General features: G+C 46.3%; 1 protein-coding gene across 2 annotated transcripts; it reads left to right on the top strand.

Annotated features, from left to right (window-relative positions):
- The first annotated feature begins 55 nt into the window (after positions 1-55).
- On the top strand, positions 56-18,647 carry LOC117050338 (protein brambleberry-like). Of its 2 annotated transcripts, none has more exons than XM_033155942.1 (13): positions 56-116; positions 3,180-3,442; positions 4,408-4,536; positions 5,249-5,434; positions 6,734-6,956; positions 8,701-8,817; positions 8,943-9,122; positions 9,918-10,124; positions 11,653-11,815; positions 13,890-13,954; positions 15,785-15,945; positions 17,804-17,901; positions 18,312-18,647. In XM_033155942.1, exons 2-13 carry the CDS (start codon positions 3,194-3,196, stop codon positions 18,463-18,465), a joined length of 1,932 nt encoding a protein of 643 aa, XP_033011833.1. In that variant the 5' UTR covers positions 56-116; positions 3,180-3,193; the 3' UTR covers positions 18,466-18,647. The 2 variants fall into 2 exon arrangements, with proteins under 2 accessions (XP_033011833.1, XP_033011834.1); XM_033155943.1 differs by having other exon boundaries at positions 61-138.
- The last annotated feature ends 562 nt before the right edge of the window (positions 18,648-19,209 follow it).

The following is a 19,209-nucleotide window of genomic DNA, read 5'->3' as shown; positions in this document are numbered from 1 at the left end:
ACGGCTCTGACGTCACCGTCAGAAGTGTTCATTTAAAAAAATGGATTTGGTAGAGCTTTTGCCGGGAAGCTTTTGAAATGCTCGTTTGGGGGAATCCGGAGACGCAGGCGAGGCAGGTGGGGAGATGATTGGTTGAGGGTATTTTATTTTATTTTATTTTATTTTATTCATATTCCTCCTCCTTCCTCTCCACGGATTTCAATGGGGCATGCATGCTTTTCCCCATTCTCATTTTAATAATCACAACAGCCCTGTGAGGTAGGCTAGGCCAGAGAGGCCCAAGGTCACACCCAGTGAGCTTCAGGATGGCCGAGTGCGGATTTGAACCCTGGTCTCTCAGTTCGGAGTCTGACACACTAACCACTATGCCACACTGCTGCTGACTGGGTGTGTGTAACAGACCTTGCTGGGAGTTGTCAACCTTCTTCTGTCTCCCAAATTACACAGGGTTTTAAGCGTTTGGGTGTCCAGGCAGCTTTTGCTTCTAGAGCTGCTACTGGCTCCTCCGAAATATCCAGATGTTGTTGTTGTTCAGTCGTTCAGTCGTGTCCGACTCTTCGTGACCCCATGGACCAGAGTACGCCAGGCACGCCTATCCTCCGAAATATCCAGATGCCGTGCCTTAAAATCATAGAGTTGGGAACGCACCACGAGGGTCGTCTAGTTCAGACGTATTGCAATGCAGGAATCTTGACATGGTTTTTGAAGGTGGTAGGTACCCCAAACCCTCTGTACAGTTTACCTGGTATGGGTCTTAAAAAAAATGAAATCAATCTCATTTTCTAAAGAATTTCCCGGTTGATGGACAGGAAACTGGCTTATGGGACTATTGGTCAATCTACCTAAGTATCGTCCACCCTGGTTGGCAACAGTTCCCCAGGGATTTCAGGCGGCGTGGGGGGGGGGGGTTGCCAGCCCTCCTTTGACATGCCAGGAATTGAACCTGGGACCTTCTGAGTCCCACCTATTTCTGCTCAGAGTGTTGACCTGAAACTTTCCAGAATGCCTCACTGCATGTCTGGATGTGCCCCTAGTAGGAAGAGCAGGCAGCCTGGTCTCTGTTAGTGGAGCAAAGGTGAAACTATTCATTCTTATTCCTATAAAAACGTCTTGAACCGCTTACCTAAAGAAAACCGGCAGTGAAAGCTCCAGGCATGTTTGCTCATGCTGTTGGGCAGTGCTTTTCTTCCTTAAAAAAATAAAAAATTTAGGGGTACTCTCCTTTTCCTACACATATTGAAATACTGCCCCTGAATGAGGCCAAACTTAGATTCACAAAATGTTTAGGGGTGTGCATACCCCTGCGTCCCCCCAGCAAAAAAAGCACTGCTGTTGGGTATGTTGCTAGCAAAATGAAACCTCCATGTTCTCGGGCAGTCTATCTTGGAATGCCCGATACTGCAGCAGGAGGGAATGGGGGAAGCTATTGCTTTCATGCTCTGCTTAGGGAACACAGAGAAAGATCTTGCCTCGTTTCTGACTCCGTGTTGTCTACGCTGAGTCCAGAGTTTCTGACAAGAGTGTCTTCCGCCTCTCCTCTCCTGGGGGCTTGAACCAAGGAACGCCTGCATGCAGGGCAGTTGCACTATCCAACGGCGGCCAAACTTGGCCCTCCAGCTGTTTTGGGACTACAATTCCCATCATCCCTGACCACTGGTCCTGTTAGCTAGGGATGATGGGAGTTGTAGTCCCAAAACAGATGGAGGGACAAGTTTGGCCATCGCTGCATTCTATGCTGAACTATAACCCTTCCCTATATTGGGGGAGTGGAGAGAGCCTGTGATTGACCACTGTGGGGAAATCACATGCTGGATCAGATGAGCCTCAAAGTCTCATCGCTTTGTATGTTTCCCCCCAGGGCTGCCTTTGCAGGAATATACCCCAAACAATTGGCTATCTTGGTCTATTGTGGAGCCAGATAGAATAATCTTTGGAAAACAATAGCTTTCAACAGGGCAGCAGTGCTATTGAAGTGCTATTAATTGCCTTTGTGGGACACCCCCTCTTTCTCCCAAGGCTTGTTGGGCAACAGGGAATGTGAATTTTCCACTTTCCCCTTAATTTTGGACAAAGGACCGGCTGGAGAAAATGTCTCCCTCTGCACTTTTCCTCTAAAGTTTTCCCCTGTTAGCAGCAGAAGTTTATGGTCTGGTGCTCCCACCCACCCAATGCCTGCCTATTTTTCTAGGTGGCAACCTGGCTGTAGACTGGATGGTTTCTTTGACTGATTAGTAATTCATTGCAAAAGACTTTCTAAGCAACTTGCAAAAAATTAACAGCCGGAGGCACAGCATAAACGGAAAGAGAATACATTGCAACGTGAAACCATTAATAGGGTGTGTCATTTTAGGGGGCAAAACATACTTTTTGCAAATTTTATTCAGTGAGGGGGGCTTAAAATTTGTTTTTGGGTGTGAGAAATTCAAATCTGCTATTTTGTGATGCGACACTTAGCTTGCTACGTCTAGATTTGATGAAAAAGCACATAAACTGCTTTCAGAAAACAAAAGAATTTTGATTTTGCCTTCTGAAAATGTCGTGTAATGCTAATTAATAATAATAATATACCTGTACAAGATAACTGCAAGTACTTGGCAATCATTTTTTATTTCTATGCATTTTTTTTTAACATACATTTTACTTGCCAAGCAAAACTAAATTATATTGATGTACAGCAATTTAAAAAAAAACATTTTGAATTCCCCAGTCATGTTACAACTTCTTAGCACCCCTCGTTTTGGGTAATTTGAAAGCTGGAAAATTCAACACGCCCAGCTCAGTCGGTAAAAGCATGAGACTCTTAATGTGTGGGTTGTGTGGGTTTGAGCTCCACGTTGAACAAAGAGATTCCTGCATTGCAGGGGCGTTGTACTAGATGGACTCCTTCCAGCTCTAAAACTCTTATGACAGGCATCCCCAAACTCGGCCCTCCAGATGTTTTGGGACTACAATTCCCATCATCCCTGACCACTGGTCCTGTTAGCTAGGAATGATGGGAGTTGTAGGCCAAAAACTGAGTCTGGGGGTGCCTGCTCTATGATTACAGTGACCCACATGCAGATCTAGCAAAACTTTAGCATCAGGAAACAGCCACAAACCAAAACATAGGTAGAATCACAGAACTGCAGAGTCCAACCCCCTGCAATGCATATCTCACTACCCTAATTTCTCCCTTGCAGGACACCCTCTGAAGATGCTGCGTCTTCATCGCTGGGCCTTCTTCCTCTCGTTTCTCCTTCTCCTAGTAGTGTCCTCTTCCTCTGGGTTTTTCGGCTGGCTCGCTCGAAGTGGAACCCCAGAAAGCCCCCCTGTGCCCCCCGCACCCACTCCAGACCCAGCTCACCTTCCACATGTGCCTTTTGAGATGACCACGGTGGATGAGAAGTTCTTAGCCGAGGCCCGGCGGCTGGATCTGTCGCCCCTGGACTCCTGCCACCATAAGGTCCACCTACGGTTTAAACATCGGGGTGGTCTGCTCCCTGCAGTGCGGGCCATCTTGCATGCAGTCATGGAAGTTTGCCCCGGAGTTTTCCGCTCTGCATTCTACAATGGATCGTAGAATTGTAGAGTCGGAAGGGACCCCCGAGGATCATCTAATCCAACCCCCTGCAATGCAGGAATACGCAGCTGCTCCATATGTGGATCGAATCTGCAACTTTTGCATTATCAGTGCCACGCTCCAAACAACTGAGCCATCCAGCTCCCCATTATTATTATTATTATTATTATTATTATTATTATTATTTATTTTATTTTATTTTATTTATACCCCGCATATTTGGCTGGGTTTCCCCAGCCACTCTGGGCAGCTTCCAACAGGATATTAAAAACACAATAAAAGGTCAAACATTAAAAACTTCCCTAAACAGGGCGGCCTTCAGATATCTTCTAAAAATCAGATAGTTGTTTATTTCCTTGACATCTGATGGGAGGGCGTTCCACAGGGCGGGTGCCACCACCGAGAAGGCCCTCTGCCTGGTTCCCTGTAACCTCACTTCTTGCAATGAGGGAACCACCAGAAGACCCTCAGCGCTGGACCTCAGTGTCTGGGCTGAACAATGGGGGTGGAGACGCTCCTTCAGGTACAATTCCAAAGAATTATAGAAGCTTCCTTTTTCTGTAGCAGTGCTCACAAAGCATGTATAGACCTAGAATAAAATAAGATGTTTGCATTGCCTCTAAATGTCCATTGAGGAATAATAATAATAATAATAATTTAAAAACAAATAAATTTATTACTTACACCAAGCCCATCTGTTTGCGTTTCCCCAGCCACTCAGGGCGGCTGGGTGGTCTCGGATTACAAATACCAACTTTAAATTTCCTTTTTCACTAAAGTGCTGTAGCAAAACAGGAGAATTTCCCCCCTTCTGCCTGGTTATTTCCCTTTCCTCTCTTCATTGCTAGGTTGTTGCACAGCTTCAGTCGTCTTGCACAGACCTGACGGAAGAGGAGCTGGCCAAGCTGGGCGTCTCCCTATTCAACTGCCAGGCCAGCGTTGAAGAACGTAGAACTTACCTGTGCACTGCCGACATGGTACCTAATCGGGTTTGGGAACCTACCTAGAACCTTACGAAGCAGCACCCGCCTACAAAAACAGCTGCTGGAGGCGTGGGCTATGCAGTGGCGTAGCAAGGTGGGGCCGTTGAGAGCGGCACGCCCCCTGTTCCAGCCTGGGGGTGTGTGTGACACTCAGCGCCACCCCCCGCAACTCCCAAGCCGCCTGGTACCATTTTCGTGCGGCGGCAGCAGCTGCTCGTGCGGCAGCTCTCTGCTTGAGCTCTGCAGCCTTACGAGTTTCCGCGCAAGCAGCCGCCGCATGGAGTGGGTGCCGCACGCCTGGCATCCGGGACGGACTGCGCATGTGCGCACTTGCACAGTCCATCCCGGATGCTGGGCGCAAGCAGCCGCCGCTCGGACTGCGCTCTGTAGCGCACATGTGTTGTGACGTCACGGAGCGGCACCCTACCCCCGGGGGGTGCCCCCGCGTTTGCCGCTCCGAGCAGCAAAGCGGCTCCGTAAGCCACTGGGGCTATGCCAGCTGCATTTCCTTGTTTTAATGGCCTGGTGCAGACAGCAAGGGTTGATGCCCCATAGCAGAAAGGCTGATGGCCCGTTACATAAATGAAATAAAAATTAACCGATCTTAACAAAGTTGTGTGAATTCCATGTTCTCGGATGAGCTGTAGGGTTCCCGCAATGATTCATTCAATCGCGATCTGCCGCTCCCTCTCTGTTCGCCCAACAGACTCTAGCAGAATGCACAGCGGGGATGGATCCAGACACCTGGAACGCCTACCACATCGTGAGCAACCGAGCCCGGGCTGTCTGCTACGCCACCCGTCAGATGCAGTTCAAGCGCCGAGCGGAGCACACCGTCAATGCCTTGGTCTCCACTGCCGTCAGCCAGCTGGAAGCGATGAAAATGCTTAAGGCTTGTACTCTTTTGGATTTGATATATATATAAATTCGGACGTGGGTGGCGCCGTGGCTTAAACCACAGAGCCTAGGGCTTGCCGATCAGAAGGTCGGCGGTTCGAATCCCTGTGACAGGGTGAGCTCCCGTTGCTCAGTCCCTGCTCCTGCCCACCTAGCAGTTCGAAAGCATGTCAAAGTGCAAGTAGATAAATAGGTACCGCTCTGGCGGGAAGGTAAACGGTGTTTCCGTGCGCTGCTGTGGTTTGCCAGAAGCGGCTTAGTCATGCTGGCCACATGACCCGGAAGCTGTACGCCGGCTCCCTCGGCCAGTAAAGCGAGATGAGCACCGCAACCCCAGAGTCGGCCACAACTGGACCTAACGGTCAGGGGTACCTTTACCTTTACCTTTATATATGTAAATTAGGATCTTCCTTGGGGGGCTGGAGGACTATCTGGAGCAGATTTGGGAGGGAAACTGGGTCTGTGGGGTAGAGAAAGGATACGTCCCTTTGGGCAGGCAGGTTTCTGTGTCCAGAAACTGCATTGACCCGTGCAATTTGGAAACGTCTTGGCAGAAATTGGGACATGAAACTGGGTGGGGTGGGGTGGGGGGCTTCTGCCTTCTCCAGCCCTGTGTTTGGGAAGCAGGGCTCATTCCATCAGCTTTGCTGAAAGACCTGCTCCATCGGGCACCTTCCGCCCCTGAACTGTGCCAGCTGGTCATTATACGCACAATAGTTTAAGAATCGGTGCCCGGGAAACCCTGGAGAGCTGCTGCCGGTCCATGCAGACATTATTATTATTATTATTATTATTATTATTATTATTATTATTATTATTATTATTATTATTTATACCCCACCCATCTGGCTGGGCTTCCCCAGCCACTCTCGGCGACTTCCAACAAAATATTAAAATACAATAATTCATCAGATATTAAAAGCTTCCCTAAACAGGGCTGCCTTCAGATGTCTTCTAAAAGTCCGGTAAGTTGTAGTTCTCTTTGACATCTGAAGGGAGGGCGTTCCACAAGGCAGGTGCCACTACTGAGAAGGCCCTCTGCCTGGTTCCCTGTAACTTGGCTTCTCGCAGAGAGGGAACCGCCAGTCGGCCCTCGGCACTGGACCTCAGCGTCAGGGCAGAACGATGGGGGTGGAGACGCTCCTTCAGGTCTACTGGACCGAGATGCTCCTTCAAATATACTGAGCCAGGTGGAGCAATGTGTGGATTCTGTTGTCGGACAGCTTTTTCTATTATTCCGTTCGGCTGCCCTTGTTTCTGATGCTCCTCGTTCCGTGACTTCCCTCCCCTGCAGAGCGGGCAGGAGGAGCTGAAGGAGCTGACGTCGGAATCGCTGCAGAAAGTGGCCACCAGCCAGGAGGCGCTCCTGGCCCAGCAGGAGAAGTTGCAAGGCAGCCAGTTGCAGATGGAGGAGTCCATCCACAACAACCTGGACCAACTGGTTCGGGAGAAGGCTCTGATTGCCAGCGGGCAGCAGCAGGTGGCAGAACTGATCGAGGGCATCACGAAGAGGATGGGTAAGCGAGGGACAACGGCCAAAGTGGTGGTGGGGGAGTTCTTGTTAGGTATAATAGATTTAATTGGCACAGAAATGGGAAATGTACTTGTATTAATGTTTAAAATGGGGGAAATTCTATTGCTAACATTGGGGGTTTTCTCCACAGTAGCTGCACTGAGCTATAAGTAAAAACAAAATAAAATAAAAAAAACCCTTCCAGTAGCACCTTAGAGACCAACTCAGTTTGTTCTTGGTGTGAGCTTTTGTGTGCATGCACACTTCTTCAGATACACTGAAACAGAAGTCACCAGACCCTTATATATAGTGAGAGAGTGGGGAGGGGGATTACTCAGAAGGGTGGTGGGAATGGGGGATCGGCTGATAGGTGTGGAAAACCTGTTGACGACTGTTAACGACTGCAATTGGTCTTACAGGAAAAAGCAAGGGGTGAGATGGCTAAAGATAGCTTTGTCATGTATAATGAGATAAGAATCCAATGTCTTTGTTCAGGCCAGGTCTCTCCATGGTTTTAAGTTTGGTAATTAGTTGCAATTCAGCAACTTCTCTTTCCTGTATATTTCTGAAATTCCTTTGCAGTAAGACAGCTACTTTGAGGTCTTTTATAGAATGTCCTGAGCTATAAGTAGTTAATGATCCATGCAATGAAGGTATCGAGTTGCAAATCTCAATTTTGAAGGTAGTTGCCTGTTTAGTCTTTCTCTGAATGCAAGGGAGAACAGAAGGATGTCAATGAATAGGATTGCCATATTTCAAGAAGTAAAAAATCTGGACACAAAAGTTGTTGAGCTTTTTCTGCCAATTTTTTGAAATTCCCCCCGGATGCTGTTTTTGCAGTTTAAATCCCGGACATTTCCAGGCCTATGGCACCTCTATCCTGAATGGAGAATAAACATGCTAAGGCCAATAGAGGCTGGACAGCAGCTCTGCTTCTAAGTCTGTTTGGATTATTTCATATTTTCCTAAGATGCTGAACCTTTGCTGGACTGTACAAGACGTTGCATGGATATTTTGGATGTATCATTTGATGTTTTGTTTTACTTTAGAGTTCTGCCAGTAAAAAATAGAATACTATTTTTATGGGCCTGCACAACGATTTCTTCCAAAAGGAGTCAGTTTCTATGCTTCCAGTCACCACTTCAGACTGTGCAGTATTACTATCTGCAATATCAGTGGGCCCACAAAACTCTGCAGAGCCTTGCATCCTCCAAGGCTTGCTCCCATCGTCTCTGGGGGTGGGTTAGAGCGCCAAATCCTGCCTTGGGAGTTCATGTTTTGACCCTATAGAAAGGAGCTTTCTGGCATTGGGTGTGTGTGTGTGTGTCAATATCCAGAACTTACTTACCCACCACTGAAACAAATTGGGCAGGTTTGGTTTACGTGGTGCAGAGCTTTTTCTTTTAAAAAAAGAAAAACCAAATTATTTCATCTCCTTCGACGCACATGTCTCAAGGCAATGAACGAAATGCAATGGAAACGGCTACAGAAAAACTGAAAACACAGAAAATAAGAGTGAGTGACTTAAAAAGCTGTACCCAATTATCCAGCTGGGAAGGTTTGGCAGAGCAGAAATGTCTTCAATCCACAGAATTGCAGAGTTGGAAGGGACCCAGTGGGTCATCTAGACCCGTTACGGTTTCTGGGAAGAGCAGATAGTGGACGCTGGTCCTATCGCGATGTAAACTGCGGTTTGTTTGGCAGAAATTCCAAAAAAGCAAGAGCTGCCCGTGTTCCTCTCCTTGCAGAAAACGTCAGCCGTCACCTAGATCAGCAGGACCTGGAGCTGCAAGAAGGTCACAAGGCCATCCTTGAGGACCTGTCCCAGGTCCAGAGGCGAGCTCAAGACGTCTACTCCAAGACAGGTTGGTGGTGGGAGTTGGCGTTCAAACCCTTCTCGCCTCTGCCCCTGGCCACTGAGCCAAGACCGCCTCTCCGCTTGAGCTCTGAACTCGGTTGTTTCTCTTTTCCCCTCCGCCCTCCATCCCAGAGACCAACCTGGGCTTGTTCGCGGCCTACCAGAACCAGACGGCCTTGTATTACGAAGAGCTGATGGAGAAGCTGCAGAAGATGAACCAGAGTCTCGGAGTGTTGCTGAACGCCATGGACCGGATGCAAACGAGTGTGGAAGGGCAGCTCCAACACATTCGGAGGTTCATCAGTTGGGCAGGTGAGACTGTTTTGGAAGGGCAGAATTGAGCAAAGTGCAATTGGTGCAAGGAGAACGCCTTCCAATTGTGCAATGGAACACACACACACCCCACTTTCTTTGCCCCAAATCTGATGTCGGCAGAACTCCAAAGATGATTTGGGGCTTGCGGGAGAAAAGGGGTCAGGTTCTCATTTTGATTTCCGTTTCATCAGTTCCTTAGAATCATAGAATCCTAGACTTGGAAGAGACCACAAGGGCCATCCAGTCCAACCCCCTGCCAAGCAGGAAACGCCATCAAAGCATTCCTGACAGCCCCTGATCTGCACAGGCAGCTCAAAGCTTCTGAAGACTGTGCAGAGAACATTGCAAAATGCAGAGCTTTAAACCAGGGGTCCCCAAATTAAGGTCCGCAGGCCGGATAAGGCCCTAGGGACTTGTCTATCCAGCCTGTGGCAACTGCCGCTGCCCGCTCTTAGCGGTGCCCACTTCTGGGTCGGAGGAGCACCAGAAATAGCTTGTGTGCATGTGCGTTATTTCTGGTGCACATCCAGGTCGGAGGAGGCCTGTGCACATGCGCACAAGCTATTTCCAGTGCTCATCTGACCCGGAAGTGCGCTGGAAATAGCGTGTGTGCATGCGTATGGGCATGCGTTCCCCTGCCCTCTGGCCCGCTGCACGATCAGCGCTGGAGACGCCGGCCCGAGGTGCGGTAACTTTGCTGACCCCTGCTTTAAACGATGCAGAATCACAGCAGCTTAGCAAATAAGCGAAATACAGGAATTAGAGCATTTTGTGCCCACCTCTGTCTCGCAGGGTTCAGCCTCAACTCCATCTATACCTGCGTCCTACACGGCAGCTATTTCCTCCTGGCAGCTCTCATCATGACCTTCTTGCAGATTCCCGGGCTCCCGCGTGCCATGCTGCTAGTCCTCGTTGTGGCCAACGCCCTGTCTGAGCTGAACCATGCCGCCTCCCTGGGCTTCAAGTCGCTCACCTGCCTCTTAATCTTGACTGTCGCAGGCAAGCATGTAGACCATGCAACCCAGCATGTTGTCTTTTTTGCATTATTGTAAATTCTTCTTATTAATGATGTTATTTCATAAAATTTATACACTGCTTGATTGTTAAAAACAAAAAAGTCTTAGAGCAGTTGATTTTATTGTTTTATATTCCCCCGCCCCCCCCAAACAGCTTTGAGGTGGTTCTTCACAATCAAGGTGTGTGTGAATTTTATGAAAAAAGTAAATTTGCAGAAGGACAAAAAATGTCTTGGGAAAGAAAACTGGAGGGAGAGAAACAGAAAGTCTAGTGAGTGGCCAGGGGATTTGGGGTGGGGTGGGGCAGGAGAACAGAGGGGCTTGCTTCCTAGAGAGGGAGCAATCCAGGATGGAACATTCAGCTGCAGGTCCAACACATACTACTATAACTACTGCTGCTGCTACTATAATTATTATTGTTGTTGTTGTTGTTGTTGTTGTTGTTGTTGTTGTTATTTGTACCCTGCCCATCTGGCTGGATTTCCCCAGCCACTCTGGGCGGCTTCCAACAAAAATCACATACATTAAAATATCACACATTAAAAGCTTCCCTAAACAGGGCTGCCTTCAGATGTCCTCTAAATGTCTGGTAGTTGTCTATCTCTTTGACATCTGAAGGGAGGGAGTTCCACAGGGCGGGCGCCACTACCGAGAAGGCCCTCTGCCTGGTTCCCTGTATTCTGCCCTGCCCATCTGGCTGTGTTGCCCCAGCCTCTCTGGGTGGCTTCCAACACACACATAATAATGAGACATCGAACATTAATAGTAACAATCAGATCTTATATAAAAAGTCACAGTAACTTTTAAACAACTTATACCAAATAAAGCAAGATGCAATAATGCATTAGAATCCAATAGCTAACACTAAAATCAAACACCAGGAAGTGATTAGACAACTTACACTTATCAATTACAATAAAGAATTACTCATCTATAATCGCTGAAAATAGCAACAAATCACAATACAAGAAGACTGATATACAGGTGAAACTTGAAAAATTAGAATATCGTGGGAAAGTCCATTTATGTAAGCAATTGTTTTCATTAGCTACTGGAGTTTAATATATGAGATAGACTCATGACATGCAAAGCGAGATAGGTCAAGCCTTTGCTTATTATAATTGTGATGATTATGGCGCACAACTGATGAAAACCCCAAAGTTAAAATTGTTAATTTGGGGTTTTCATCAGCTGTACGCCATAATCATCACATTTAAAACAAATAAAGGCTTGACATATCTCGCTTTGCACGTCATGAGTCTATTTCATATATTAGTTTCACCTTTTAAGTTGAATTACTGAAAGAAATGAACCTTTCCACGATATTCTAATTTTTCGAGTTTCACCTGCATTCTCCCTCTTAAGAGCAACCAGCTGATCTTCAGTTTTACCAGCACACCAAGTGAAGTAGTTCATCTTATTTTTACCTGGCGCTGAGCCCCCAGGGTAGATGAGCTGGGAACTTTTAAGTATGGCAAGTGATATTGATGTGTGCTTCCTCTGCCCTTTAGGCAATGGGCTCCTAGGCACCCTCTGCCACTGTGCCATGAAAGGGAGGAGATGGAAGCCCACCTTGGTACCTTTGCTGCATCTGCAGCAGGAGGCAGAAGTGGGCACCCAGGAAGCACAGGTGAAAGGCTCCAGCCGCTGCCGGCTCACCTCCACGCCCGACAGGTAGGAAGGCATGGCCAGGAACAGGCGACGCTACTGCATGTTTATGTCCGTTTGTTTGCATTTCTTGGTGCAGAAAGTTTTGATCTGATGTGCAGAGAAGTTTCCTATTCAAATTAATTCAAGAGGGTCCTGGAAGCTTCTCTGTGTTGAAAGAAACAAGCAGAAGGTTTGTGATGTTTGGGTTATTCCTTCTGAGTACAGCTGGCGTAAATTGGTTCACTTATCTCTTTCTTTTTATTTTATTTTAAAGAATTTATTAAATTTTAACAATAAAAACATACACAAAATACAACAACAATAAAAAAGACTACAAAAAAATACAAAAGAAAAAACGTAACACCTAACACTTATTTAACTGTCCTTATCTTATTCCTAACATCGTTTTCGGACTTCCTCTCGTCCTTCCTTCTGCGTTCATTACTAGTCTTCTTTAGTAACTTTGTAACATTGTAAAATCTACTTTCTCACCTATCTTAATCATTATAAACAATCAACATTTAACTTTATTAATCCTGGTAAAATCAACTTAACATAGTTCTAAACTACTTCTTATATCCTATCTTTAACTAACTTATGGCATTACTGTAGCTGTGAATGTCCTCTGATTTTAATTTCAAATGTCTATCTTTTCACGTCGTTTCAAATATTCTTTGAATTTCTTCCAATCCTCTTGCACCTTCTCCTCCCACTGGTCTCGGAGTTTCGCGGTCAGTTCTGCGAGTTCCATGTACTCAATCATCTTCATCTGCCAATCTTCGACTGTTGGTAATTCTTCAGTTTTCCAGTTTTTAGCAATTAAAATCCTAGCAGCTGTTGTGGCATACATAAAAAATGTTCTATCTTTGTTGGGAATTTCATAGTTGGTCATGCCCAGTAGAAAGGCCTCTGGTTTCTTAGTAAATGTGTTTTTCAACACCTTTTTAAGCTCATTATAAATTTTCTTTCTGCCTAGGTCAGGCTGACTAAAAGTAAGGGCAGAAGGAGCCTGGGTTTCACTTTTTCCATCTGTGTTCCTTCTGTTGTGGTGTTCTGCATACAGTGTTAAGGTTTAGTCTTATTATAACTTACTGTAAGTTTGAGTTAAGTCTGCCGCAACTGGTTTTCTTATGAACAGTGCCAGTCCTGAATGTACTGTATAGGATTTGTGACCATTATGCTCACTTGCCTTCAGTATGCAACAAAGGAAATCCCCTGTGTTGCAAAAACAGACAGGGGCGAAGCAAGGTAAATTGGTACCCGGGGACAAAAATTTTTTTGTCAAACCCCCCCCCCCCGAGGCATGGGAAGGTCAGGTGGTACCCGGTGCGGAAAATTTCTTGTCAACCCCCCCATTGATTCCCCCCCCTGCAAAAATGGTTTTACGTTATTTCATATTTTCTTACAAAGGAATAATAATAATAATAATAAAAACTTTTATTTATATCCCCGCCCTCCCCAGCCGAAGTCGGGCTCAGGGTGGCTAACATCAGATACATAACATTGGTATAAAATCAAACAATAATTAAATTACCTCCTAAAAACATCTCAAAATCAAATTAAAGTCTAATTAGATGGCTTTCCACAGGGTTAGGGTTGGGAACAGTAAGTGCTCCACTGAACTGAAATTTCAGCCTTCATGACATAGGAAAACAGCCAAGTGAACAGCTATTTTGGTGGAGGAGGGTCAAGATATTAACCGATATGCATGAAATTTCATATATAGCTATATCATCCCTAGTATAGTAAGATAAGACCTTCGGAGCAGGCATTTTCAAAACAAATTTCAAAAAAAATTTTGTTCCTTGATGATTTATCACCCCCTCCATTATGGAACTCGGGGCGGACCGCCCCCCGCCCCCTTGCTATGCCCCTGAAAACAGAAAACTCTGAGCGACCACAAGTGACACGCGGCTAATAATGTTTTAACAAAATATTTATAACACTATATTGTTTCACACTTTGTAAGCAGAAAATATGTAATCCTTGCACAAAATCACAAATAATAGGAGTCAAATAAATGTTCCATGAACAGAATTAAAAAGCGTGATCAGTGAGTCTTGATTGATTGGCCTCTCCTCTCCTCTCCTCTCTGCAGCGAAGGTGAGGTTGGCCTCCTGCAAAGCGAACTGGAGAAGCTGGAAGATGTGAGCTACGCGACAGGTGAGCAGTCCTCAGGTGTGCATGGCAGTGGCTTTAGGGAGCCAAGAACAAAGGCTTGAGGTTGAGGTTGATGGTTTGCACTTACTGTCCAGAAGGCCAACTGTGTGGATCAGGAAACAGGTTGGAGAAGAATCTGGTTTGTAGCAAACCTTATTTTTATTTTTATTTTATTTTGCTTACCACAAAGACAGTAGGTGTTGCAGAATATATCCTGTTGTCATCTGAATGTGCTTTTAATATTCTGTTGGGAGCCGCCCAGAGTGGCTGGGGAAACCTAGCCAGATGGGTGGGGTATAAATAAATTAATAATAATAATAATAATAATAATAATAATAATAATAATAATAATAATAATTAATTTATTATATTTTATTATCCTGTACTGGGATCCACACAGTTGGCAGAAGAGCTGCTTCCTGACATGAATTCTATATAATGATTTCTCTAGCCCCAACCTCTGAGGGGTTTTCTTTTCTCTGGCTAAGCAGGTATTTAAACTCTTCCCCATCTCTTCAACGTGTCACATTGAGCATCATGTGTTCCAGTTGTTACTAGTTGTATATAAAGCCCATAACAGCTTAGGAACTCCTTGCTTATTGATTATCAGGCAGGCGCCTGTAGGCAGTACTCTTTTTGGTGCCTGCTAAAAGCGCAAAATATGGTCTGAAGCTCAACATAAAAAAAACCTGAGATCATGGCCACTGGTCCCATCACCTCCTGGCAAATAGAAGGGGAAGAAATGGAGGCAGTGAGAGATTTGACTTTCTTGGGCTCCATGATCACCGCAGATGGTGACAGCAGTCACGAAATTAAAAGACGCCTGCTTCTTGGGAGAAAAGCAATGACAATCCTAGACAGCATCTTAAAAAGCAGAGACATCACCTTGCCGACAAAGGTCCGTATAGTTAAAGCCATGGTTTTCCCAGTAGTGATGTATGGAAGTGAGAGCTGGACCATAAAGAAGGCTGATCGCCGAAGAATTGATGCTTTTGAATTACGGTGCTGGAGGAGACTCTTGAGAGTCCCATGGACTGCAAGAAGATCAAACCTATCCATTCTCAAAGAAATCAGCCCTGAGTGCTCACTGGAAGGACAGATCCTGAAGTTGAGGCTCCAGTACTTTGGCCACCTCATGAGAAGAGAAGACTCCCTGGAAAAGACCCTGATGTTGGGAAAGATGGAGGGCACAAGGAGAAGGGGACGACAGAGGATGAGATGGTGGGACAGTGTTCTCGAAGCGATTGGCATGAGTTTGGCCAACCTGCGAGAGGCAGTGGAAGACAGGCGTGCCTGGCGTGCTCTGGTCCATGGGGTCATGAAGAATCGGACACGACTAAACGACTAAACAACAAAAAGCGTTTTTGTTTAGACATGCCCATCCAGGTATTTAGAAAGCTGATGTGAGTTTTAATCCATTTTTGTTCTATTGCTGTTGTTGTTTTTGAAGGTCACAAGTTACTGCCATTAATTTTTCTGAACGATAATTTTATCTTTTTTTGCAAACTGCTTTGAGGAGTTTGGCAATCAAGCGGTTAATAAGTTTTATGAAATAACTTTAAATGCATTTTGATTCTGGATTCTGAAGCTTTAAACTCGCAGCACAAAAATGGGCGCTTTCCCTTCCACCTCCATGAGGACTAGAGGCTTTGCGCTTTAACCTTTGAAGCAGTACTCAGCTCTGTTATGTTTGCTAGCTTTTGCTGGGAAGCTGGGTTTGTTCCCCCCCCCCCTTCTGAACAGAGACTACACTGGTTCTTGGACTTCTGTCGTAAATGGCGAAGGTATGTCTCCAACTTTAGCCCCATCCTATGCCCAATCTTTGTGTCGCAGGTGACTCTCACCTGGTGAGAGACTCCCCAGTGAAGAGTGGGAGCACCTTTCCGGAGGAAGGCACATTTTATCCTGCAGCGGGCTGGAAGCCTCAGCGGGGCTATTCCCTTCACCCCATGAGCCTGCGTCGCCAGAGTCTGACCCGCTTCAGCAGGCATGAGGTACTGGGGGGGAATTGCTTGTCCTGTGCTGAACGGGGGGGAGGGAAGAAGTCCGCCTTGGGTGTGTAGTGTTTGGAGATGTTTCCGGTTCGAAAAACTCACCTGCCCTTGAACTTCTGTGGAGTTCCACTTCAAACCCTGCTCTGTCCCACTGTTTGTTTCACTGGGGTGGAAGCGATCACAGCCTCTTGTAGGAATGAGTTCCACAGTCCCAAGTTGGTGCTACGTGAATAAGCACACTCTTTTGTCGGCTGTGAATCTTCCATCGTTAAGCAACTCAGTCAGATAAATAAATCATGATATGCATATGATAAAGTTTGTAAGGGGAAAAGGAATAAAATAAAAATGAAATATTTAAAATGAAACATAACAACACAACAATAAAGATAAGAATGTAAAACAAGCTCTAGCATGGATGGAAGGAAGTCGTATTTTAGTCCGATTTATGTTAAAATATAGTGGGACGCGGGTGGCGCTGTGGGTTAAACCACTGAGCCTAGGGCTTGCTGATCAGAAGGTCGGTGGTTCAAATCCCCGCAACGGGGTGAGCTCCCATTGCTTGGTCCCAGCTCCTGCCCACCTAGCAGTTCCAAAGCATGTCAAAGTGCAAGTAGATAAATAGGTACCACTCTGGCGGGAAGGTAAACGGCGTTTCCGTGCGCTGCTCTGGTTCGCCAGAAGCGGCTTAGTCATGCTGGCCACATGACCCAGAAGCTGTACGCCGGCTCCCTCGGCCAATAAAGCGAGATGAGCACCGCAACGCCAGAGTCGGACACGACTGGACCTAATGGTCAGGGGTCCCTTTACCTTTTTATGTTAAAATATGTTATAAGTATATGGCAAGGTGCTGGGTGGGAAAGGGCGGGAATGGTTGGTGTGATCTGCTAATTATTATCTTTCTTTGTTATTTCTGTACCTTTATTTGTATTCTTTGTGATTTATACCTTTTTATTATTTTTTATTTTTATTTTTGTATCTGTTTGGCTTTTAGAAAGTATTTTTTTAAAAAAAGAATGCTTAATAATAATAATTATAATAATTAATAACCACAATGCAGGGCATAATAACAAAGTATTCAGAACACCACCCACACACCTTTAACAGGCCACTGAATAGCCAAAGTCCTGGGTAAAAAGGAATGCTTTTTCCTGGCACCTAAAGACATGTAACGATGGTGCCAGGCGAGCCTCTCTGGGGAGAGCGTCCCACAGATGGGGGGAGCCACTACAGAAAAGGCCTGTTGTGAGAGAGGTAGAAAAACCACCTGTTTTTAGTGATGGGGAAATACTTAATTCCTGTATCTCTCTCTGTGCATGTGCATTAATATCCCCCCTTTCCTCCAAGGAGCTGAAGGTGTGCTGTGCATCGTTCCCCCTGCTCCCCCACTTTATGCCCCCAACAACCCCGTGAGGTAGTTTAGGCTGAGAGTTGAGTGACTGGCCCCCAAGGTCACCCAAGTGAGCTTCATGGCTGAGTGGAGGATTCGAACCCACACCTCCCACTCCCAACACTCTTAGCTGGTACTTCTGCCAGAGATTCTGGAGAGCTGTATGCAGCTTAGTAATATACTGGTAGTCTGACTTGGTGTGGCCTCCTATGTTCTGCTTTGCAATTCCCCACTCTCCCCCAAACACTCCCATTCATTTGGCCCTAGCCTTGGGGTATTGGGATCACCTCCTGGTCAGATGAGTAGATGATCTCCCAATGCAAATCTTCCTTTTAAAAAAATAAATCTGCCCACAAAAGGGTTACGCACAAGTTAGGAGCTTCAGTGCCAGAAATCTGCACATGCTCGAGTTTGCGCTCTTCCTTGGCCAAAAGGCACCCAGCTTCACCAAGTCTTTTCTGTTCCCAACAGGCCGCTTTGGAGAAATTCCCCCAACACCACCTGGACTCGGCCTTCGACTTTCCCATCTCAAGGACCAGTTCCCCAAACGGGTCCGTGGTCAGCGATGTGTAAGTAACAAAACCTGACGTGCCCTTTTCTCAGCGGATCGATACAATGGACGAGATCCCTTTCGGGCATGATGTCTAAATGGAGCCTCCACTCTCAGGGGCAGGCTACCTCTAAGTATCACACACTGGAGCATAGCATGAGAATGTGTGGACGTTCCAACGAAGCTGAATGTTGGGAAGGTTCGGGATGGATAAAGGGAAGCACTTCATCACACAGATCAGAGTTAAACTGTGGAACTCCCTGCCACAGGAGGCAGCGATGGCCACCAACCTGGACGGGTTTAAAAGATTAGACAAATTCATGAAGGAGGAAAGGGCTATGGGTGGTTCCTAGCAATGCCTCTGAATCTCTGTGTCTGGAAACCACATTAATATCAGATGGTTTCTCTAAATATATATATTCATTCCAGGTCCAACTGCTCCCTGACTCCACGCCCACCCTGCCAAGGAGTCACCAGGACCGGACATCACTGCAGGAAGAAGGCCATCCCAGGCCACGTCTTCTGCCACGTCCATGCTTCTGGTCAGTCCTCCTATACCAGCCAATCAGGAACCTGCTTTTAAGGTCCCCAATGGATGGATGCTGAGACTCGGCAGAGATGCTGCTTGTGGACTCGGCAGCTCAGGTACCACCCTTCCTGGTGCTCAGTTTTGACGAGAGAGGGCCTTCTTTTTAAAATTACACTTGTTTGCGTTTCTGAAACTGAACGAATGGCAATCTTCAAGTCCCTCTGGATCCAGCTCAACTTGCCCAAGAGAAAACTGGCATCTGAAACCCTCCAAATTAATACTCCTTCTGTTCTGACTCGTCGGCCTGTGTTGGGTTTAAGGAGCAGATCTAATTGTGCGTGTCGTCCATCTCTAGCTGCCTTTAGTTCCCACAAAGGTCATGCTGAACCCATAAGAACAATTTTGTCTACTGCCTCGATTGCAGGTGCTCCTGCAAGGACTTTGGAGTGAAAAGGTGTCGCAGACAATCCCTGTTTCTGCACCAATTTATTTTATGTGAATGTTGCCAGGTTTACGTTTAATAAATGTTTTGAGCGATAGCCGCTGTCTTTTTTCTTCCCTTCTGTAGCAATACCTGTCCAGCCAAAGTGGGCATCCTTTCAGGGTTAGGTGGGAATTCTGCACAACCTGCCATCAGCGAGGCTGGTAACACGGATGTAGGGATGAGAACGGACCACAAGACTGGGAAGGAGAACCAGTTAAAGGGGAAACTAACGGCTGTCTGCTAAAGCAAAAAATCCCAGGAAGTTTGCTAAGGTTGCTGAGACTCGTTAGGAGCTATAACTCTCAAGAGTTCCC

This window comes from Lacerta agilis, chromosome 7 (genome assembly GCF_009819535.1).
Source record: "Lacerta agilis isolate rLacAgi1 chromosome 7, rLacAgi1.pri, whole genome shotgun sequence".
Taxonomy (NCBI): domain Eukaryota; kingdom Metazoa; phylum Chordata; class Lepidosauria; order Squamata; family Lacertidae; genus Lacerta; species Lacerta agilis.
The sequence above is the reverse complement of the archived record's forward strand: the minus strand, read 5'-3'. Positions and strand labels throughout refer to the sequence as shown.